Source organism: Castor canadensis, chromosome 4 (assembly GCF_047511655.1).
Source record: "Castor canadensis chromosome 4, mCasCan1.hap1v2, whole genome shotgun sequence".
Classification (NCBI taxonomy): domain Eukaryota; kingdom Metazoa; phylum Chordata; class Mammalia; order Rodentia; family Castoridae; genus Castor; species Castor canadensis.
Window position 1 is genome coordinate 164,739,164 of NC_133389.1, and position 24,910 is coordinate 164,764,073.

Sequence of the window (24,910 nt, forward strand, 5' to 3'; positions counted from 1 at the left end):
TCAAAAGCCTATGTGTTAACCACTGTGATGGCAGTTTTGGATACAGGCATGTGTTTAAATATTTTAATGCCAATGTGAAAATATTCCCTTATGACCCTAAGAAAAGAACTTGGCCAATTCGTAATTATATATCCAAAGCAAGCTCTTTAAAAAAAAAAAAACAAAAGCATACATGTGAATCATTATAGAAGAGCAGAAGAATTAAAAAAAAAAACAGTTGCATGAAAATTTGTTAAGTATTTGTTAGCACTTACAGTGTTGGGTAGAAAGCAAAACCCACATAAACAGTGTGACTGGAGTCAGAGACAAGGAAGCTGCCAGTTTTTCCAGTTGAATATGGCAGAATTTTGCATCTTTGACTCTTGATTTTGCCTGGCTGGCCTCCTAAGACCCGAGAGTTGACTAGACCGGCATCACATCCTTGCCTAGAGACTAGTGGATGCAGGACTCATCTTTTCTCCTTCTCCCTCCAAATTTTCCTTTTTAATACATCTTAGAAATACTAAAATCTCTGCCCATTTTTTTGGCCCTGTGTTTGTGTCTAGGGAGAAGGAGAAAGTTCAGAATACTCATTCCTTTGAATTTTAAGTTTCACCTCAGTATATTTAAATATTCCTGAGTACCAGTCACTAAAACTCGGTAAGGGAAGCCTTTGCCTCAGATTGTGACATCCCTCCAAGTGTCCTGAAGGTTTCCTGAGTAGTCATCTCTTTATCATGAGTCCTACTTTATAAGACTTAGACAGGCAGCCAGGATAAGCCTGGTTTTTTAACTTCCAAATAGAAGCAGCAGAGATGAAGATTTAACAAAAATCTTAGCTGGAGAATCTGCAAGATGGGAGGAAGGGTTTGGGGAGACCTAGTGTCTGTTTACTTCATCTCATGCCACAGAGTGTGGCAGTTTGGCTTCTACCTCATGAAGGAGAAAGATTTGAGGAAAGCTGATATGTAGTTTCTGCATGCAGAAGAGAGAAGCAAGGGAGAGAGGAGTGAGATCTGAGGAGCTTGGCATCAGCACACAGAGAAAGGAGCAGAGAGAAAAAGGAAAGTAGAACTATTCATGATGATGATGTCCCTAAGTGTAACAGGGAGGAGGATCAAAAGAACCCAACAGAGTAGGCCTGAGTCCTGAGAGAATAGCAGGGAGGTAGGAATGGCACAGCAGAGAGATAAAACCTGAGAAATCTGAACATGAGGAAGGTCACGTAGCACTAGGGTAAAGTAGCCAATAAAATTAAATATAACCATATGTGGATTAGACCTTGCTTTTTGCTTCTGTAACCTGCTTGCAAGGGTATATATGGTGATACCCCTTTGTTCTCAAGGCTCAGCCTTTGGATATGAGTCCGCTGAGTCTGTGCTGGCACAATAAAACGTCGGTTCCTGCTAATTGTCTCAAGAGTCCTGTATCTCGGCTAGCAAACTCTGGCAACATGAGTCACCAAACAACTGTTACTGGAATCAGCAAGGCTCTAGGGAGGAGGCCTCCAAAAGGGAGAAGGCTTCCACCCTGCCCTTGGGTACCAAGTTCTTGATGTTGTCTCAAAAAAAGAACTTTGGGACACATCAAGGTAGAGACCAAGGAAGTTTATTAGTAAAGCAAGGCAAAGGAAAGATAGAAACATAATAATACACAGTCCAGACATGAGTATGGGCACATCTGATAACAGGTGCAGTGAGTACTCTAACATAAAATGAAAAAGTAGATTGGGAGTTTGGCTCAAATTTACCTTAGGAACAGTGGTCCCCTTTGTTCTGATACCCAGTATATTTAGTCATTTTTTGCTGTTATACTGTCTTATCAGTTGGGCTCAAAGATTTCAAGGTTGGCCTGCTTATTAAATTTGGGCCATTATGACATAGATGTCTAAGCATCCCTTTAAATAAAGGATGGATTCTGCCAGATGACAGGTATCCATCTTTGTGTAAGTACTTTCTTTTGTAAACACTTTTTGTGCCCAGAGGAGTCATTTTCTCAGGTGGTTTTTCCCAGGATAAATATCTTGAAGATAACCTTACTCAGTTCCCAGAGCACACTGATTATTTGGTCAGAGGGAGAGAACTGCTCTTCCTCTACCACTTTTTTTTTCTTTTTACTAAATGTTGCAGCTTATTGAGGGGGTGTGAGTAAAGACAATAGTATCTGTGCGCTTTTAATAAAACTGTTTATTAATCCACTGTTTTTCTCTGAGTTCCTGGTTGCTGTTTCCTTTGCCTCGCTTTCCCTGATCTAGCCTGCCTCAAAATGATCTGATTATATTTTTAAAATATGAAACAATTTTACATCAATTTGGGTGTAGAAAACAGACCAGGAGAGATGGGCAGAGGGAGAAATTAGGTAGGAGGCTTGACAGCCCTCCTAGGGTTGATACTGGGGTGTGGTTGACTATGGGTAGCTAAAGAGGTGGCCAGATTCGGAATATATTTTGAAAGGAGAGCTGAAAAGATGGGTTTGTGGATTGATTGGTTATGGGGCAGGTGAGGAGGAGAGGCTGGAATCTAGATTTGATTTTTACATGAGCAAAGTGGTAAGAGCTAAGAGAGAGGAGAGAGTGTGGGTTGGGAGCAGGGTGAAATGAAGAGTTTGGTAACGAACTTGCTAAGTTTGAGATGTCTGGTAGATAATCACTGGTAGACTTGCAGGCACCCCACCCAGCCAACAAATGGAAACAACAGTCATTCCATTAGGGAAAAATCTTTGGAATGAGTTAAGACTTAGGAAGCAGAAACTTTTTGGATCACAGATCTTGAGAGAGAATTTCAGAAAGGAGCATTACTTCCTCACTTGCTCTGTACCTACCCATAGCCCCTGCCCTGTGCATTTGTTTCAGTCATGATCTGTAGATATCTCCAGAAACTATCTGTCATGCTTTGGTGTGGCTTTTCTGTGAGCTTCTCTGGGTCAAGGTTTTGTGTGTGTGTATGTGTGTGGGACTGGGATTTGAACTCAGGGATTCACTTTTGCAAAGCTGGCTCTTCACCACTTGAACTGCACCTTCAGTCCATTTTGATTTTGCTCTGGTTATTTAGAGATGGGGGTCTCTCGAACTATTTGACCAGGTTGGCCTTGAACCACCATCCTCCTGATCTCAGCCTCCCAAGTAGCTAGGATTACAGTTGTGAGCCCCAGCCCCGACTTGGGTCAAGTTTTTTAAGTCTCTTAGGTTCTCATTCTGTTCTATTCATCATTTCTCCTTATTCCAGGGATACTTTAGGGTACAATGCATATGCTTCATAAATAAAAGTGAATTTTGTAGGTGCTTTTGGAGACCATTGGTGCTTAAGAGGGTCACTATCCATTGTTAAATTGTTAAATCCCTGCAGTATTCACCTTGAAGCCTGAAGCACAGAGTGGCCCTTGTTCTTCGAGGTCTTGGGTCAGTGGCTGCCACTGAAGGGTTTGCCCTTCTCCCTTGCAGTGCAGTACTCATATGTGAAACCACATTCCTCTGTAGTCATAGTAAATATGGCCTTGGAGCTTCCATCAGGGGCCTCTCATTGCCCTATTTCAGCAGCCGGAGAAAAACTCTTTTTGAGATGTGGACATAGGCATTTGAGTATTATGGTCTCCCGAAGCAAATTTTATTTATACCACATAGTTTGTATATTTTAAGTTAGATAATACCTCTGAAATTCAAGAGCCATTTCTAAATAAATTAATACAAGGCATTGTATTTATTTAGATAGAAAGTGAATACCTTTACATTTTAAAAAGGATTTCCACAATAACTCCTTTTCCTCCATTTTGCAGTTCAGCCCAGGCTCTTAGAACCATGTTTTCTAGAAATGCCAATTGGAATGAAGAAACTCTGGGCCCTCTCATCCCATTCCCACCCCTGCCATCAGGGTGGTTTTTTTTTTTTGTTTTTTGTTTTTTTGAGACAGGGTTTCATTATGTAGCCAGGCTGGCCTGGAACTCCCTATGTAGCCTAGTTTGGCCTCAAACTTGAAATCCTCCTGTCTCAGATTTCCAATTGCTAGGAGTACAGACATGCACCACCATGCCTGGCCTCATTTGTACCTTTAAAGGATTTTACTAAAAGTCCCCCTCTGACCCATGTTTTCACTCTGCTTTCCCTCACCAGGGTCACTAAGTGATGTCTTGTTTGCTCAGTGACCCTGGTTGTTGTCTGCCTCTAGTGCTGGGCAAGGATACTTCCAAAAGGAAAAAAGGGCTCCTGCACTTCTTAATCCTGTTTTCTAGAATTCATCATGTCTTTTTTCTTCTTGGCTATAAAGGAGCCTTTCTTTCAGTCAGTGGGAGAGTTGAGAACTACCGCATAAGGTACCATCCTGGTCTTTGCCTGTCTGTTGGAATTTTGATACTTTTTGAAGAAACAAATTTGACTTTATGTTTACACATCCTCTCACTTCTCACCAAGTTCAGGATTACCAACAGAAGAAGTGGCTTGGAAAGGCTTAACTGGAGCCAAACACCTGCATATCTGTGTTTGGTTTTGGTTTTGTTTTCACTTGTGGGGTCTCAGTGAAAGAAAGGGATTCCTAATCTTAACAAAAAGCATGGAGAAGTTTGTGGGACATAGGCATTTGAGTATTATGGCAGCCAACAGTTTTTTGATTTTTCAGCTTTCTCTGCCCACATTCCATCTCACTCCCATTCAATAGATTTTATTGAGGGCTAATCACTCCTTCTTTTTTAACCCCTCCTTTTTGAGGATGAAATATGCAAAAAGTTAAAAAAACAATATGCAGCTTAACAAAATATTATAAAATATATATGGTCATGGAACCACAACCCCAAGGATAAAAAATACTGTCTTCTGGAAGCTGTGTGGTTTTGCCTTTAATGTTTAGATCTACAACTCACCTGGCGTTTGTTTACATACTTGGGGTGAGTTAATTTTCCCATATGGAGATGCATTTATCTCAGTACCACTTATTGAAAAGATTGTCCTTTCACTCTCTATTCTGCAGGGTCTTCTCTTCAGTATTATATATTTGATGCAAAAAATAACCTAGAAATGTATATTATAAGCAAAAAAAAAATTGAAAGTACTGCATTCTCCTCCATCTCACCTCCAGCCCTCCTTCCTAGAGGTATTAATTAATATAAATAATCTGGGATGGAGCCATTTGTGACTTTTTCCTTGTATACACAGAGCTTATTTTTACAAAAATTGTATCACATTTGTCATACTGAATTGGCTCATTTCACATGATATATTGGCCACTGTTTCATATTGTTCTACCTTTAAGAGAGGCGAAGAAACTGCTCCCATCCTGCTGAATGCATTACCAGTGTAAGAGCTCTGGAAAATGCCCACTCACAACAACTACACTGATTTTAAAGAGAATTTGAAGAGAGAAGGAAGAAAGGAAAGAACACCTGCACCTGAATTCACACCCTGGCTCTTTCTCAGTGTCCAGGACTGGCTGTGGAGGCCTCACCTCCTCTTACTCAGCTGGCTCTTGCCTGTGGCCTTTGGTCTAGAGGGCTCTGGACAATGCTGTGCAGGCTTGGGTCTTCTCTGCAGCCACCTGGCAGCAGGTGCCTGAAACTCCAAGATAAACTCTTTGTGTCTCCAGCTTGAGATGAATTGGGCATGACACGTGTCTCAGATTTCTTCAAAGAATAAAATGTTCCACATGTCCCAAGAGAATTCTTCTCTGAAGCTAAAAGATATCTCTCTGGAGGTGACTTTAAACTTATTTATTTTTTGAGAGGCAAAAAGTGAACTTTGAGTGCTCCTAAAGAGCAGGGGTGACTCAGAAGAGATTTTTACTGAGACTTTTACAGGGACGCATTGCAGTGAATGTCCTATACATCTGATGGTCCTCTAATGGCGATGGAGATTTACTGGCCCATAGATAAGACAAATTGAGACTTTATGAAAGGCACAATTTTCTGAAGTCACTTAGGGCTGATTTCATGAGAGTGCTATTTGTACATTCTCAAGCTTGCTATTTAAAGAGAATTGTTCAGTTTTGACAAAATTATTCTGAACATGAACAATTTTCCTCCTATTATATTATGTCTCATTTTCAGCTGCTCTGTAGCATTCTTCTTCATGCACTCTCTCTTCTCTTGCTCTCTCTTTCTTAGTCCTCCCTAAATGCCAGAGACAGAAGGCTATGCAGGGGAGGCGGTAAATTTGCTAAGGGTAATCTGAATTAGATTCAAGAGCCAGCATGGAGAGCTCTTCTGGGTTGCCCCAGCACCAGGTTGCTGTAACTGCCCACATGCCTGGGACAGCTGAGCACCACTCCTGCTTAGCTGAGAGGCCCAGATTGGAACAGGGTGGCTATTGTGAGTGCCTGTCTCTCAACACTCCAGTCCTGTTTGTTTGTCCTCTATGACTGCTTTTGTTTTAATGTATAGTTTCTGGAGACAGGTATAGTTTTAATGGAGAGCTTTGCACATGTCATCCTTGGGATGCAGATCATTTCCTTTCTGGGGAGGAGGGGCTGCTCCCTTAGCCTCTACCATTTTTCTACCCTAAGGGGGCAGAAGGGGTGTGAAGCCTGTAATTGCTCCAAGACACCTTGAAAATATCTGCTCCCTTTGTGGGCCTCAAGTGGCAGTTGCCATGACTGTAGTGGTTTCATTGTACCAAAGCTAAAGACATTAAGAAGAAAAGAGATAAACATATTTTTAAGGAAAGTGGAAAGAAGACCTGCTATAGTCTGTTCCTTGAGCATGGTAGACAGATTGACAAGATATCAGAAAACCTGGAAATCAGATGGGCATTAATAATCCCCACCGTAGACAAACGCCCACTTTGTGAAACTTACTTCATCCTCCTGACACTAAGGAGGTCTATGCTATTCTACGTTCTGGACACCTGAATCTTGTAATACATTAGGAAGAACACAGATATGGAAGTCACTGGCTGTGTGACCTTGGGCAAGTCACTAGATTTCCCTGGGCCTCAGTTCCTAGTTAGGCTAGAATATCTCTCAAGTCTTTTTTTAGTTCTGGAGTAAGTAGATTGATCTTTAAGACAGAGAAACCCAAATATATAAAACTCTTTATGAACCCGCCATCATTATTCCATGGTACCAAGGAATGGTACCATTTGTCAAATGGGGAATTGTTATTTATGACCCCTCACATGTCAGGTTCTGTGCTAGGTCCTGGGATGCAGCGATCAATACCATAGGCCCTGCCTTTGTGAAGTCAATTGTGGTAAACTTGGGTAGTGGTGGTGATTTTAAACTTTAATTTTTAGAACAATTTTAGAGTTATAGAAAAACTGAGACTGGAGGTGTGGCTCAAGTGATAGAGCACCTACTTTGCAAGCATGAGGCCCTGAGTTTATACCCTGGTCCCACCAAAAAGAAAAACTAAGGAGGTAGTACAGAACATTGCTATATACCTCACTAGGTCTTCCTATGGTTGACATACATTGTACCATATAAATTTCTTACAATTGATGAACCAATATTGATGCATTATTATAAGTTAATCCCCTGGTTTAGTCCATCAGATCGTCTTGATTTTTACCAAATTTCTTTTTTTTTTTTTTTTCTGTTTCAGGACACTGTGGTGCACTTAATGATTCTATAAAGTTGTAGTATATATACTATCAACACAACTCACCATGTTGATGTTGACCTTGATCACTCAGCTGAGGTGGTGCTTGTCAGGATTCTCTATTGTAAAATCACTCTTTTCCCCTTTTCATGCTGTCTGTCCTCTTTAGAAGGAAGATACTGCACTACCTACATTCAAGGACTAGGGACTCCTTTAACAGAGAGTCCCCTCAAACAAGAAATCCATCTAAATTATTTGGGATTCTTCTATCATTTTTTCAATCATTTATTTCTGTCTGTTTGGATTCACATATATTTATTTTATGCTTTGGTTTATAACACAACACTACTTTATTTCATGCTCAGTTTTTTCTAACTTTGCTCACTGGGAGCCTTTCATTTGGCTCCTGTGTCTCTTTGACATACCCCCATCAATGTAAGGCTTTCTGGTTTCTTTGAACATTTCCTTATTTTCTGACACTAAAGGTGTTCATACTTCATATTTTCTACCATGGTCCTGGAATTAATCACTTTTCCAATGAGCACTAGTTATTTTTATTGGACAAAGATATGAGAAACCAAGATCTAGGAGTTAGGTCCTGATTGCCATTAGGGTTGTTGGAGTTATTTTTAAATGGTAATTTCTTCAGATTATAAAATTAATCCATGTACATGATAAAAATTATTAAAAATTACAGAAATATGTGTAGATAAAAATGAATTTAGTGGAAATAGTTACTACTTGTTATCACATAAAGTAGACTTTTTGCTTTTTATCCTCCTTGGATTTACACAGCCAGAACTGGAGTAACAGATTGGGGAGAATAAAAATAGAGCTGCTTTTGTTACATAGAAATGTGTAAGAAGGTGATAATACAAATTGCATTGTCAGTCATTGCCCCAGTAGCACTCAAAGTTTGGAAGTTCTTCTTGCTTCCAAATTTTGGAAGAGAGGAAGTAAATGGAAACTTGGAGGTCATCTGGTCAATGTAAACAAGCACAGTGGTTCTGTAAGCAGGGACTGTGGCTCACCCAAAGCCATACCACAAGGTAGTTATAGAACCTGGCCTGAACTTAATGCCAGGGACCTGATTCTAATACAAGTACATTTTGTATTTTGCTTTTCAGTGTAATAAATATTATGACTTGTATTAGTATACACCACGAACTAAGGGAACTGACTTGAGGTTGGACAACTTAGACTTGCATTTTAGTTCCACCATCTATTGCTGTGGGATATTAGGCAAAGTTCTCTGAGCCTTAGATTCTTTATCTGGAGTAATAATAGCAATAGTTACAACTGTACAGTATTTACTATGTTCCAGACACTGTGTTAAATACTTTCCATACATTTAACTCATTCACTCTTCACAACAACTTTATGAACTAGGTATGATAATTATCCAGATTTTATAGTGGAGGACACCAACATCTAGAAAAATAAAATAACTTGTCAGTGATCCCACAACTGACAAGTAGCAGAGTCCTGCTTTGAGGCCAATCTGATTCTAGAGCTTATTCTAACCATTACATGAGACTTCTTTATCTTAATAATGAAAATAATTATTTTTCCTATCTTGAAGGATCATAATGAAAATTAAATGGGAACATACATGGAAAACACTCAGACTGTGCTTACCATGCATTACCTTTCAACAATGCCAGCTGACCTTGTTATTGCCACTTCTGTTGTCCTTGAGCACCTGTGATTCTCTGTATGGTATCAAATCAGTCACTTCTCTGAGGAAGTGACAATATGATGTGTGTGGCTATCTGTAAGTTGCTTTCAGTATAATTGTAAGGGAATGTGAATACATGCAAAATTATTTGACACCATTAATATTCTCCTTTGTGAAGTGAAACTACTTGTTACCAGAGTTCTGATTGAAACAAGTCCAAGTAATCCCACAATGCCTTGCAGCTCTCACAGTCTTTTTTGGTCCTTCAGTTATGGATTCTTAGCCAGGCACTGATGGCTCACGCCTGTAATCCTAGGTACTTAGGAGGCTGAGAATGGGAGGATCAAAATTTCAACCAGCCCAGGCAAAAAGTTCACAAAACTCCATTTCAATGGAAAGAGCTGGGCATGGGGGCATGTGCCTGTCATCCAGCTATAGCAGAAAGCTTAAAATAGGAGGATCATGGTCCAAGTTGACCTGGACAAAGAAGACTCTATCACAAAAATAACCCAACAGAAAAGGGATGAAGGTATGGCTCAAGCAGTATAGTTCCTGCCTATCAAGCTCAAAAGCCCCAGGGCCTTGCACATGCTAGGCAAGAACTCTTATCAATGCACTACCTCCCTAGCCTTCTTTTACACTTTTACTCCATTGTTTTCTGACCTTCCTCTCCTCTTGTCATCCCCTGAGAAAGGTGTTGCCTGAGAAAAGTCAGTAAGTTTCTAGTGTGTGTTCTACATGAAGAAATATTTGTCTAGTCCCTTCTTGGCCTGAATCAGAAACGGAATTTTCCCTGCTGACCCTTTGGCTAGAGCTTGGAGGACAGATAATAGACTGTGGTTACAAAGAGATGTTGGAGATTAAGGCTTCTGGCCTGACAGCACAGGATAGGGCCAAGAGAGTGGATTCTGAAATGAGGCAGGAACAGGCCAAGGGAACTAGGGAGCCCCAGGGGGAAGCTAAAAGGCCACACTCCATGTGACTATTAACTCCTCCAAGCCTTCTAATCAGATTTTCTCTAGAACTTCAGGCTATTGAAGGAATTGGTGGAACCAATTCCTTTCTTCCAGAGCTCTGACCAGTGAAATTTCAGAACTCCTCAGTGTGACCCCATGACAGCATCCAAGCTGGACTGCAACTAGTCCTGAGAGTGGAGTCTTGGATTTCAGTCACCACTGTGTTCAGCATCCTGCACAAGGCCTGAGGACATAGAAAGTACGACGTGGGGAAAGCAATGAGGTTCAGAATCACAAAGATAAAAGATTTATGACTCCTCTAAGCCAAGTGCCAGTAAGCAAGTGACTTAAAACCTGTTTTTCACTTAAAACCCGCTATAAATGGCAGCATGGAGAAATTCGCCCCTGCTTTGTAGGCTTCAGTGATCAGTGTAAAATGACGTAGATGTGCTCCTGCTATAGTTGGTTGCTATGGCTGGTGAATGGGGTAAGTGAAGTGAAGTGCAGGGAAACCTCCAGACCATAGAGTTGAGTTCCTAGCTAGGCCCCCGGGGTCACTTCCGCTCGCCCGCCTAAAACCGCGCCTGCGCAGAGCCTTTCTTCCTCTCTGGCTCGGCCCTCCATCGCAGCGACATGGTGAGTGTTGGTCTTTCTGCGGCATAAATCTCTATCCATCCGCATCTCTTCTTTTCTCGGTTCTTCGCCCGCAGCGGCCTCTACCCGCCTGCCTTGTCCAGTGTCCTTTTCGGCCTTCGTTCCCTCGCCGCGCCTGGAGACTCCACCTTGGGACGCAGCCCAGGCGGCGAGGCGGGGGCGGTTTGCCGGGGCCTGGTCAGCGGGCCGGCGTTGTGCGGGCCCGCGGTGCACCTGGTCCCCCCGGACGCTGGTCTTGCGACGTTGACCTTGGGGAAAACTAAGTCTGGGGAGGCGCCGGGACCGGGGTCCCAACTGTAAATACCGCTGTTCTGTCCCTTTCCTCGGTGTTAACAGGCCAAACGCACCAAGAAGGTCGGGATCGTTGGTAAATACGGGACTCGCTATGGTGCCTCCCTCCGGAAAATGGTGAAGAAAATTGAAATCAGCCAGCACGCCAAGTACACCTGCTCCTTCTGTGGCAAAGTAAGATGGTCTCTGATAGGGGTGGGGGAGGCCTCTTTTAAGGGGGTTTGGAGACGCTGAGAGCTGGTGAGAACTGGGAATTGCGCACACTGTTGATCAGTTTTGAGGTAGGATTGTCGGTAACTTGAAAACCATTAGGGACTAAAAGAAAAATGATTGCGGGGGGCGGGGAGCCGCACCCTAAACTAGAAAATGAGTTTAACGGGTTGTTTTTACTGATGTTTCTGTGTCGGCGCCCAAGAGGTCTAGTTTGTGCTCCTAACATCCTACTGGGGTAGCAAGAGATTTCTTTAATAAGTGTTTGATTGTTTACCGTGCAAAAGTTGATTTTTCTCGGATGATTTACACTCCTGAAAACTTGAAAAGATTTTTGTGAAGTTTATGGTTAAAATTAATTTTCTTTTATAGACCAAGATGAAGAGACGGGCTGTGGGAATCTGGCATTGTGGTTCCTGCATGAAAACGGTGGCTGGTGGTGCCTGGACTTACAAGTGAGGGTTTTTTTTTTTTTTTTTTTTTTTTTTTGTGGTATTTGGAAATCCATGGATCATACAGATTGGCACAGGATAGTTTAGTTTTTAAACCCTTGGAGAAGACTAGGAAAGTAAAGATACTTAGGCTTTTTCTTTCACCTGCTAAATTCTTCAGAGTTGGTTTACTTTTAGTTACTCAAATAATAGAAATGAAGCTACTGAAATAAAAATTGGCAGTCTTATTCACATGTTTAGAATTTTATAGTCATTCGGTTGTTGTGAACCTTATGACGTTGTGCAAGTCCATTGGAGGGCTCTGAATTTGTACTCTTGACTTACACTGCAGGTTGTTTTTATAAAGATAGTTACAGAGGTCAGGATATGGAAAACAGGCCATTTGTACCACCACACTTTTGTCATTCTAAACAATATTGTTCACGGCATTGTGACTAGGACAGGGTTAAGTGATCTTGCTTATCTCAGCCTATCTGTTGCTTTGAGTCTTAACCTTACCCTGTTTGTGAAAAATTAAAGCCACCCTCTACGGTCTCTAATATTGTCCCTGAAGTCTTAGAATCTGCCTTCCTCCAGCCAGTGTTGTAGACATACGCTGTCCAACACCACTGGCACATAACATGGTGTGATGAAGGAGTTGATTTGTCTGTGTGTGCAGATTGAATCCAGAGCCTGTAAATCATAGGCAAGCACTCTACCACTATATCCCCAGCCCGGGAATTGCTTTTAAATTTAGTTTACACTTCAACTGACAACTGCAGAAGTTTGGGTAATGTTAAAATGATAACATAGGTGTATATTTAAGCACCTTTAGTTTTATAGTAGCAAAAGGGAAAATGGGCAAGGGTGCTCACCTCTCACAGTAAAGCAAGTGAACATTCATACATGTAGCATGCAGAGTAGTCACTTGATTTTTGGGTGTAGTCCCTGAATTTTGTGGTAAAACTTCCTTGTGCTGGGGATCAAACCCAGGGCCTTGCACTTGCTAGTACTCTTAACACTGAGCTACACCCAGCCCTTTGATAAACTTTGTCATTATCATTTAAGTCCTGACTTCTTAGAAAAGTTTGCTATCTTACTGTACCATGTTGATAAAAATAACTGGTTTACTCTGATCTACCCATTCTTTTGAATGAGTCTAGATCACCCTCTTGAGCAGTCAATCCTGTTTTAATGCTGTATGAGAAATCAGGTGAAGGGCTTGGGGATATCTCTCAAATGTTAGTGCTTGCCTGCTCAGCACAAAGCCCTGAGTTCAATCCCAGTGCCCTGAAAAAGAAAAACAGAAGCATGAGGTTGCTTTCTGGTTCTGTAAGAGCCTGAAGACATGGCTCTGAAAGGGTACTCTCATGGAGTTTATGAACCACTAACTTCTGAACAGTGGTCTTATTTTTAAGTCTTTTGAGTTAACTGTAGCAAAGTATTACTAGAGCAACCTGTCAGTATAATTCTTTCCAGGAGAAATTCAGAAAGACTAGGATTGTAAGTAGTAAGACATTTACTTGTTTCATAGGTTAACACACTTAGTTATTTTGGAAACTGCATTTTTCTTAACAGCACCACTTCAGCAGTCACAGTCAAGTCTGCCATCAGAAGACTGAAGGAATTAAAAGACCAGTAGAAGCTCTACCATTTGAGACATCCCTGGTTTACAATAAAATGGGTTAATTTATGTAACAAAATTGCCTTGGAGTCCTAATTTGATTTGGAAGTTTGGTGAGAGGGATTGTCATAATCTGGTCTCTTACAGGTCAGGTGTGTGTCCATTGATACATGTTGTACAAGATTGTGTTCTAAAGAAATACTTAAACTGCCTCTTAATGTTTTGTTTGACTACATTATACAGTCTGCAGAAACAGTTGCACAACAGGTTTTGCAGATGTTTGCCATCATCCATTTTTCAGTTTAAGCAAAAAGGTTTATAGGACTGAGTTCAAGTGAGTAACATGAAGTTTCTTGGAGGAATTTGAGTTACAATTAGTTCTATGATTATGTAACAGTATCCTTGATTTAGCACCTTTATTCTGTTTGTTTAAATCTGCCAATTTTGCCAGTTTCACTTAACCATGTCTAAGCCATCATCTTGTGTAGACCTTTCAGAAGCCTCCGAAGTGGTATTTATCATCTATTCCAAAGACTTATTTCTTACTGGTAAAAACATGACTTTCCTTTTCCTTTACTGGCTTTCTTGCTCTTAAGATGTTTGCCTTTATCTGTTCTCTAGTGCTGGCTCCAGAATAAATATCACCTGTGAGCAGTATTCCCTACTGGGTCAAGCTCTTGCTGGATTAGAATGTGGTTTCTTCTTTTGAGTTATTGTTTGAACAGCTTGGTTCATTATACTACTGAGTGTCCTCAGTACTTGGGACCATTCCTTGTACCTAGTAGGTACATTTGAATATCAGCAAATGTGATCTTGCTTTTATAACAAGTGATGCCTCTACTGTGGGTTTTTTTTTTTTTTTAAGCAAGGATTTTAGTGAATAAAGTATGGACAAGATATGGGGGAGGGAAAGAGAAACATTTCCTGTTCCCCATGCAGGAAATGGAAACAAAGACTCCCCATCTCTGTTCTTAACTGTATTAAGCTGCCTCATATCTGAGGGCTCAGTCCTTATTCGACTTCCCATTTTAACGATACCCATCTTGTGTTATTCTTACTGGCTTGTTTTTGCAGTGGGTTTTCTGAACCTTTGGTTCTGAGTCATTTAGTTGAACATTATATCAATGTTTTAAAATGAGAAAAGTGGTTTTTTTGCCCTCCAGAAACTATTTACTGCATTCTAAGTAAGATTAGTCTGAATGCAAGCTTTACTTGATCCCAGAAGTTCAAAACTAGCCTGGGTTCAAGATGAATCTCAAAAACCTGGTTTCCCTTTCCCCAGTCATTACTGGATTATATCATCTAAATCCAAAACAAGTTAATATTTCAATACAAAATCAAGAGAATGACATCAGTCAAAAAGAATCTTTGTTCCTTTTTAGACCAGAATTCCTGACTGGTATTCAGTTCAGTAAACAGACCTGTGTAGAAATTTCATATTATCTAGACAGGTTCTGGTTATACTTTGCCTATCGATTGGAAAGTTCTTTTTGAAAACTTGCATACATCAAAAAGCTTTGGACTTGATAGACTGTCCCTTAATTCCCCTGAAAAAGTACCATTTAATTTTCAGCTATATTTTACAGCATTAAAAAGTTTATGCATTAAGTGCTATCCAAAATGTTATTCTCTGCCCAATGATTGGCATTGAGCAGGCAAGAGTTCTTCATGCCACCCAGACTCAGTCATGTGTGAGAGCTTTATGGGCATTGTGTTCTTAACTATAAGTTAAGAGTTCCTCTCATTGTGTCCTAAATATTTGTATGGATGCAGCCAAAAAGTGCATCTTGTTTATTGCATGTTTTGTTCTAGGTGTGGAGATGGATATTGATATTTGATGGGGACTACAGATCAAGTTCTATAGTCAAGAACTGGAACTGAAGCCGGGTGCTGGTGGCTTAGTAATCCTAGCTACTTGGGAGGCAGAGATAAGGAGGGTCGCTTTTTGAAGCCAGCTCGGCAAATGGTCCCAAATAGTCTGCGAGCCCTGTCTCAAAAAAATATCACAAAAAAGGGCTGGCAGAGTGGCTCAAGTGGTCAAGTGGTAGGAGCGCCTGCATAGCAAGCATGAGGCCCTGAGTTCAAACCCCAGTGCTGCAAAAAAAAAAAAAAAGGACCTAATTAAGATTGGAAATACAGAAATAACAAGCAATTTTGAAATGTTGCAACCAGCACTCAGAAAGTTAAACAGTTTAATGTTACTGTCTTTGGGATACAAAGTCATTTTGTTATTGATTGCATTTTGGGCCAAAATCTGTGATAGGAAGGGAAACTGGTTGTATATGTGTGGGTACATCAGTCAACATGAGTCAGTGGTCAAACTTAACATCATGTCACAGTTGACTCTAGGTCTTGAGGGTAATGTAAGGAGAGAGAATGGTATGGCTAATAGCAAGGACCCATAGATGTTCTTGTGGGTTTTAGTAAACAAAAGGGATTAGCTGAAGGTGGATACCGTTCATAGGCCAGTGTATGTTGACTATCCTCTGTAGTATGAATTTGATTACTGTCCTAAAAGTACAGTTTAGCAGAGATGAAATAGCATGCCTTCTTAAACTTGAAAACTGGCTGTGGAAGGTTTATGGTAAGAGGCATTTCCAATCAAAATGATTTTTTTCCCTTCTAGAACTGCAAAATGTCTTTATAAAATTGGGGAGCTATTACATGTGGAAATGAGAGAAGAATAAGAAAACTGTAGTATAGTGGCTAAGATTGTGTGGTCTGGGGACTGGGAATATAGCTCAGTTGGTAGAGTGTTTGTTTGCCTAGGCATGCAGAAGGCCCTGGGTTCAGCTCCCCAGCACTTAAAAAAAAATAGTGGGCAGGTTTCTGGAGTGAAGTAGGAGTTCAAATTTCTTACTCTGTTACACTATAGCTGTGTCATCTTGGGTAAGGTAAGCCTTTTTTAAACTTTAGTTTTTTTTTTTTATCTTAAGTGGATCAAATTCAGGAAGTAGGTTATAATAATTTACTAATAGTTAAATTATAGAAAAAATCTGGACCAATAAGTTATAAGACACTTTACAAATTTTATCTGGTTTAGCAAAGAAGGAATTGGTATTTGATTCTATTTTATGTGACAAGCATTGTGCTAAATATCTCATCCTCAGCAAGAACATGCAAAACAGGCAATTTATCTTTCCATCCAGTTTACACACAGATTAAATACAAATATTCGTAGAGGAAATCATTCAGTCTCCAGTGCTGCAAATTAATTGTTTTTATTGTTGCAGTCTGCTTCCCTTATTAAATACATTGTGGTGGTGACATGAACTTCAGTTTTCTCATCTATAAAAAGGGTGTAATAGATTTTACCCCCAAACAAATTAAAATTGGATCTAGAGCACTCACAAGATCTAATGACCCTGGATCTTGGAAAGGAAAGAGAACTAATATTTTGGACCCACTGGTGCTGTGTTTTGGTGAAGGGTGTGTGAGGAGTGGTGTTTGAGGGCCAAGGTAGGAATTAGAGGAACGAGCAAACACTTGAGTTGTATCAGGGAAAAGAAGAGGTTCAGGCTGAGGAAGCCTGGAATTCTCTTTTTTTTTTTTCTTCGGTGGTAATGGAGTTTGAACTCAGGGCCTCATACTCTAGGCAAGCACTTTACCACTTGAACCACTCCACCAACCTGAAGCCTGGAATACTTTTGACCAGAAGGGAAAGGAACTGTCATTCCTAATGACTTAAAACATAAAAGGTCCTAACTGCCAATACCATCACAATGGGAATTAAATTTCAACTGGAGTTTTGGAGAGGACATTCAAACCACACCACTGGGAATTTGTTGTTAACCAGCATTTTTAATTAGTGGCCTATTCTGTCTTTGTGGGGGAGGGGCAGAGGCAGCATAGTTTTGAACTTGGGGTTGCACACTTGCTAGGCAGGCACTTTACCACTTGAGCCATGCTTCTGGCCTTTTTTGCTTTAGTTTTTGAATAGGGTCTCCTGTTAATGCCCAAGACCAGTCTACACTGTGATCCTATCTCCACGTCCCAAGTGGCTGGGATTACAGGAATCTACACCGTGCCTTGCTCTGTAACCATTTCAAAAGTAGCTCTTGTTTGCTACTTTACCCTCTTCGTCTTATGAGTGTGCTCCCTTAACGTGACCTATTTTACATTCCTGTCCATTGTTTTAGTGCCTTGGTTCATTTTCCAGTGGGGTTTTGCCTTGGTATTTCACCTGTAAATATATTGAACTTTAATCAGTATAACCCCCTCTATACTCTTCCTTACACATTTTTCCCTCTACCCTGTATTGTCCAACAGCATGTTTCATTGTGTCTCGTTCCTACACAGATGGTATGTATTTGTATTCACTTTCTGTCATTTTCTTCTTTCCTTCCTCCTGTAGTTTCCTCTAACAGTCCCATTATTGCAAACATGATTTTTGTATTTGGGTCTGTCTTCCACATATGAGAGAAAACATATTCTGTCTTTCTGAACCTGACTTTACTTAACATAGTAATCTGAAGTTTCATCCACTTACCTGCAAATGACACAATTTCATTCTTTATGGCTGAATTCCATTACACACACATGTGTATATATGTATATACATACACATGTATATCTATTGTAGTTTATTAATCCATTCATTATATCATCTTAAGGGTAAACATGAGCCAGGTATTTAGCTCAGTGGTAGAGTGCCAGCTAACGTGTAAATCCCCAAGATTCAATCCTCATTGCTGCCAAAAAAAGTGTTTGAACTATATTACTGTATTTGTCTTAACTGCAGTATATCTGCAGAATGCTTTATCCACTGTTGTGATATTCCCTGCAGTATTACAGTCTAACAGTAAAGAAGTGAAGGAATGGCAACAGTAGGCTCACTGTCATGGAAATAATTTGTTTTTACTGTGAACCCCAAACATCCAGACAGCTTGCTTTGTAGACTTAATGTTTTGCTAAAAGCTCATTTACAGCACCAGCTGGGAATTAGTTCACTGAGGATAAGGTACTGTCCTGCAGATACACTATGTACCTTAAATCTACCAGCATGTGGTGCTATACCACATCCAGGATTCAAGTGTCAAGAAACCAAGTGATGGAGATGGGACTCAACCCACTGAGAATTACACCAATTGACCCACTGAAGGTGTTTTTGTTTCCCTGGCTTGCAATCTTGATTTCGATGAGCTTGGAGGTCTTAGTGCCTAAGAAAGCAGTGCCTAGGCACTATAACTTTGCTACATTTAAACTGAAATATTGAGAGTCTTCTGATCATTTGGGCCCATTATACCACTGAACCAACAGAAAAGGAGGTCTACCAGTCTTTCCCACTGTGAACTCCAGGAGATTCTCTGCCTTCTATGGACTGTACCAATGGGTTCCCTTGTTCTCTGGTTTTGTTAGGTTCAGTAAATAGCACCAGCACAGGGACTAGCAGATGAGAGGAAAGTGGAGTCATTTATTTCCTTTGTTCCTCCTTGCAGAGTTGCTTTAGGGAGATTTTTATAGAAGGCCACAAGGTTGTTCCTTTATCTACAGCTACTCTTTTTTCTGAAACTGATTTTTTTTTTTTCCCAGTATTGGGGCTTGTACTTAGGGCCTTACGCTTGCAAGGCAGGTGCTGTACTACTTCAGCCACTCCACCAGCTTTCTGAGAACTTTGTAGCCATTCTCTTTCTTTATTCCTTCAGCCATAGTGATGGTAATGACTCCCCATTACTTGTCCTAAAGAGTTCATCCATTGTTGATTTCTCTTAACCTTGCTGACACTGTTTGTTGTGGTTTGGGTGAATATCCTCCAAAGGTCTGTGTTAAAGGCTAGGTTGCTAGCCTGTGATGTTTTGGGGAGGTGGTAGAACTTTTAAGAGGATGGGCATAAAAGAAGGTAGGTCACTGGGGTATGCCCTTGAGGAGCGTATTGGGATCTTCACCCCTTCTCTTCCTCTTTTGCCCCCCCCAGCTGCCATAAGGTGAGCAGCTCTTAACCTACACACAGCCCCTGCCATAATATACTGCCTTGCCACAGGCCCAAAAGCAATGGGGCCCAAGTGACCATAGACTGAACCCATGAACCAAAATAAACCTTTTCCCTTACTAAACTGATTGTCTTGAATATTTTGTTACAATGACAGAAATTTTTACATACCATTGAACTCTCAATTAATCCATTTGAGTGTTCCATCTGTTTTCTGCCAGAAGCCTTACCAAATCAGATGTTTCAAAGCATCTGATTCTCTAAGGTTGCGCCCTGATTTTTGGCTGGGTATTCTCTCTCCCTTTGATTTGATGAGAGAACTAGTATGAAGAACTAGTATGGCTATAACTCCAGAGGTTACATCCTAGAAGTAGGAGTGAACAAGAAGTAAATGTCCTCATTTGGACTAAAGATGGGCTCCAAAACATCTTAAACCATGATTAGATATAGTTAATCTAGAATTATTAGCTCTCTAGCAGCCTATATTTATATTTTAAATGTAAATCCTCTCTGAAAAAAGAGAGCATTCGACCAGGCATGGTAGCTTACATTTGTAATACCAGCCACTTGGGAGGCAGAGATTGGGAGAATCAAAGTTTGAGGCCAGTCCATGCAGAAAGTTAGACTCCATCTTGGTCCTGTGATCCCCATTATGTGGGAGCCCTAGCTAGGAGGATCACATTCTGAGGCCAGCAAATGAGACTATCTGAAAAATAACTGGTTCAAGTGGTAGAATACCTGCCTAGCAAGCACAAGTCCCCACAGAATTCAAACTCCAGTAACACATATAAAATGTAAATTTCAAATTATAACATCCTGTATACCATGTCCGATTCCCAAGTAAAAGTAACCAAGCATACAAGGGGACAAGAAAATTTGATTTAAAAATCAAGAGAAATAATAGGTAATTGAAACAGCCCTACGGGATATCCAAGTAATGGAGTTATCAGACATTGACTTAAAAATAAACTGCTTAATATGGTCAAAAAACAGAAGATGACACTAAGAATTTCACTACAAAGGTGACAGTTCTTGTTTTAAGTTTATGGAGTACAGTGATAATTTGCTACATGTATATACTGCATGATGGTCAAATCAGGGTAATTAGCATTTCTGTTTCCTTAAACATTTAGCATTTCTTTGGGAATCTTCAAACACTTGTCTTCTAGTTCTTACAAAATACATAGTAAATTGTTGTAAACTATAGTCACCAGGTGTGCTATAAAATACTAGTACTTATTCCTCCTTGCTAAAAAACAATGATCCTTACATTGAAAACTTTAATAACTAAAAATTAGAGTTCCATGGATGCATCTAACAGGAAATTAGATGCAGTGTAAGAGGGAAGCAAATAGAATTAAAAGATAGGTTAAAGAAACCCAGAAACACAAAAACAATGGAAAAGAACATGTAAGTGTAAGAGACATAGGAGCTACAGTGGGGCATTCTAATACATGTGCAGCAAAAAAAAGAAATTGTAATGCTGGGAGTTTGCCAAAACCAATGGAATGTCAAGCCACAGATTCAGAATGCACCAAAGAACATCATATTATTATTGAATACTAAAAAGAAATAGCTGAAATGCAGGTAATAAAGGAGCAGCACTGAGACAGACTGTTGATTCCTTAACAATGATGGAATCTAGAAGATGATAGGTTTATATCTTGAAAGCGCTTCACATTCTATATTCATTGATTGTAGAATATGAGATAAATTCCAATAACAAAATAGAATGTGTCACTACCACACTCACATTTTAAAGAAAGAAAATAATCCATGGAGGACACTGGAAGTTGTAGGTGGGAATGAAAATCAACAAAAGGGGGAAATATATAAGTAAATACAAGTGCATATTGAATACATGAATAATAGTAATAACTTTGGAGGGGTAATATTAGAATGTGCTAAAACAGCAGCCTATAGATTGGGAAGGGGAAAATAGTGTTAAATGCTCTAAGGTTTTTATTATTTAGAAAGTCAAACTACAAATCAAACATATAATCTCTGGTAATGATTAAAAGAATAGAAACTAACTCAATACAGCAAAAACAAAAGCACTAGATCAGTAGAGGGAGGGAAAGAGGGCTGGTGATGTAGCTCAGTGGTAGAGTACTTCCCTAGCATGTGCAGGGTTCTCGGTTTGATCCCCAACACTGGAAAAGAAAAGAAAAGAGGGAAGCAAGCAACTGATGGGACTTAGTAAAAATGTTATATTAGACATGCCAATTTATACACTCAGGTATACATTGTATTAATGTGTCATAATAACTGCATTTATAGACTGAATGCCACAATTAAGAGATAAAGATAGATTGGATTATATACCCAAAGTATAAGGATTAAAGAAAGATCTAAAGTATAAGGAATTGGACATAAATAATAAAATATAAGGATACAGACATGTCAAAATCATAGAGAAAGGTTGAAACTAAAGAAACGGAAAATGATATACCAAACGTGAATACTAATCTATGAAACCCTATGTTACTATCTGACCGGGTTGGAGGTATGGTTAAAGTGGTAGAGTGCCTGACTAGCAAGCATGAGCCCTGGGTTCAAACACAGTACTGCCAAAACAAAACACAAAGAGGACCTTAAGGTTAAAAAAAAAGTTAATGACAAAGGGAAACTCATATTGTTAGAAAGAAGTGTGTGCATGAGTTTTCAGCACTTCTGGGGCATTCATGAAGATGTGGAACACTGGATAAGTAGGCATTGATGTTTCCAAAAATGTTGTTGAACAAACTGAAGAATTAATTGATAAAACTTAGAGAAACACTAACTAGGGAAAATCAAGAACTGATAAAATCTGCAACATCCATGTCAAATAACAGATAAGTGATCAAGTTGGAATTGTTATAAACAATATGCTAAAAAGCAAATTTGTTAACTTCTAAACCATAGATATCTTTATGAAGCAAAACAAAATAATCAAGAAATATTCAGCACACTGAACTAGAACTGACTCCTTTGTGATTTGCTACTCCATTTTTTTTACTGAATTGTTTTAAACATTGATGTATGCCTAAAAAGTTCAGCAGAGGAAAACAATAATTATCACATGTGTATCCTGATATTCAGAATTTGTTTTGTCTACTGACTTTGGAAAATTACCTTTACAACATGTCATAGTATAATCGATACCTCCTCTATGTTTTGAAGATTTATATGTATACTGCCCTTTGACCTTGGAATCTAATGAATTTAGATAAATTTCTTGGGATCCTAATCTGTAAACCAGGAAGGTGTTTATCTACAGATTCCTTCAACAAAGCAGAGAAATTCGTCAATATGTATTGACTGCAAGCATCATACATAACACTAGGGGGTGATACAGTGTAAGCCAAAGAAAGGAACATAGCCTGTTGGTAATCAAGGATAAGTATTAGAGGATTTATCTTGAGGGCATCTACCAAATAGCTAACAACATGTGTAAAAGTACGGTTTAATAATTAATGTCATAATGTAACCAACCCGACTAAGGTAAAGAAAAGAGACCAAACGGAGTTAATAATTCTAAGCCTTCTGGGACAAATCCCCTATTAAAAGCATAATTAAGATGAACTTGGGTATATTTTCCAGTATCTGCTAGTTGGAAAAAATTAATTTCTAGTTTTTATTTGTTAATAATATTAGAAATTATTGTTGCAAATTTTATAAACAAAACACTTCTGTAGTGATAATGCACCATTAAAATACACATAATTGAATAAGATTTATTTGTCAAGTTTCAAATTGGAATGTGCTGGTCTCTGACCTTATTGCTGAGGTCGTCAAGATTTTTTTCCCTTTTAAAAGAAAAGATCAGTACAGGGCTGGCAGAGTGGCTAAAGAGGTAGCATGCCTTCCTAGCAAGCAGAAGTTTCTGACTTCAGTCCCCAATACAACCAAAAAAAATAAATAAATAACAGAAGGAAAGTTTGAAATATACCATCGTAAACACTGGACTTAGTAATCGAGTAACTACTAGAGAAATGAATATATGAGCAATGGGGGAAGCTAAGTAAGAGCCTGGCCCCCTACAGTGGGTCTCTAAGAGGTTACATTGATGCAGGGAGACACACTAGTGGCACTACTGGGTAGAGACAGTGGAAACCTAATTCTGAAGGGAGCCAGTAGGAGAGGGGCCATTTCTGTCAGTGGGGGATTCTGCATTTTTGTACATGTGCACACGCACAAGCATTTACATGAAGTGGTGAAAGTTGCGAAGATCAAAGACCAGTGTCATAGGGGTGATGTGTGCCTCATTTCTCTTTATGTTCTTTCTTCTAAGTGTTTTATACCCTTCTCCCCCCAAGCAACGATTCTTTTAGCCCAATAACTCAAGGGGGTTCTTCTGCTCATATACTTCCCTGTCATGATTAATTTGGTGAGGGTTTTATTAGGAATACCTAACAATTGCCATGAGCCGGACTCCATTCTAAGGACTTGAACTATGTAAATTAATTTCATCCTCACAACAGTCCTGCACTAGGTAACTGTGGAACCATATTTTACAAGACTCTATAACTTGATTCTTGGCTTACCTTGATAATCCCATCTATTATCACGTCCTATAGAACTCGAACATTCTGTGCTTTAAGATTATAGCTAGTATTTATAGTGCTCTTTCTGGTGCCAAATCTCTTCTCCTGCACTCTCTCCCCTTCTCATACCAAATTAATGAGATTAATATGATTGCTTTCCCTATTTTACAGATAAGGAAAAACACTTAGGGAAGAGTTAAATGTCATATCTAAGATTGCACTCCAGAGAGGGATAATAAATGTGGAGAAAGGATAAGTTTAGACCCAGGAGTTGTGTTATCCAACTTATCTCTGTTGTTCACTAGCTAGAAAAACAGAGGTTTATTCTCTTTTTACAGATAAGGAGACTGAAGCGTTAACTGACATATGGTAGACTTCGATAATGGGAGGGTCAACCCAGGCATGTGATGAAGGCATAAAATTAGAGGAAGAACAACAGAATGGAAAGGAAATGATGCTCTTACTAGATAATGTTAAAGTATAAACAGGATTCTGCTGATTAGCCCAGAGCATATGCTCATTCTGTGCTCCAAACTAAGGAAGATGGGCATCATAGCTTACATAAGAGGAGTAGTATAGGCAATGGACAGCAGAGGGAGCCCTTGTTAAGTTTCAGCTGTTAAGTCTGGATGGACTCAGAGTGAGAAAAATGACTTTCTCTGGTGACCATTGATCAAGAGCTTATTTCTCCCCACTGTTGTCTTATGCAGTGACCACATATTAATTCCCTAACAGAAGTGGCCATGGTGTACTAGCAGTTCCGCCTCTCACAATGCCATGTGAGGTTGCTGCTGACTTCCTTTTTGTGAGATGGGGTTAGTAAGGCCAGGAATGCAATGACCGCCCCCCCCCCCCAAGTTCAGTTACATGAATGGTAAGTAGTTGCATCAAGATTCCAATTCTTAGGGCTATAGGTCCCAAAGTACAACCTTCTCATCCCCCATGTTCTATGCCCCCACATCTTTATGGTCCCTTACACCCTCTGCATATGCAAATAGAGTTTAAAAAGACATTTTTTTCAGTAACATAGAAGCTTCATTTTGGCAGAGACATTGTAGAAACACAATGCTTTGCTTCAAGGATGTGTTTTGTACCCAGCAGGCCTGTAAGGGAGAAA

General features: G+C 39.8%; 1 protein-coding gene across 1 annotated transcript; it reads left to right on the plus strand.

Moving 5' to 3' along the window:
• Nucleotides 1-10,618: 10,618 nt before the first annotated feature.
• Rpl37a (ribosomal protein L37a) lies at nucleotides 10,619-13,417 on the plus strand. The gene is made up of 4 exons (XM_020186372.2): nucleotides 10,619-10,764; nucleotides 11,119-11,247; nucleotides 11,656-11,738; nucleotides 13,293-13,417. Exons 1-4 carry the CDS (start codon nucleotides 10,762-10,764, stop codon nucleotides 13,354-13,356), a joined length of 279 nt encoding a protein of 92 aa, XP_020041961.1. The 5' UTR covers nucleotides 10,619-10,761; the 3' UTR covers nucleotides 13,357-13,417.
• Nucleotides 13,418-24,910: the final 11,493 nt, after the last annotated feature.

Bases quoted from the DNA above. Each gene is read 5' to 3' on its own strand.
- Rpl37a (XM_020186372.2), top strand. The intron at 11,248-11,655 runs GTAAGATGGTCT...TTTCTTTTATAG, and splicing joins CCTGCTCCTTCTGTGGCAAA to ACCAAGATGAAGAGACGGGC. The intron at 11,739-13,292 runs GTGAGGGTTTTT...TTTTCTTAACAG, and splicing joins GGTGGTGCCTGGACTTACAA to CACCACTTCAGCAGTCACAG.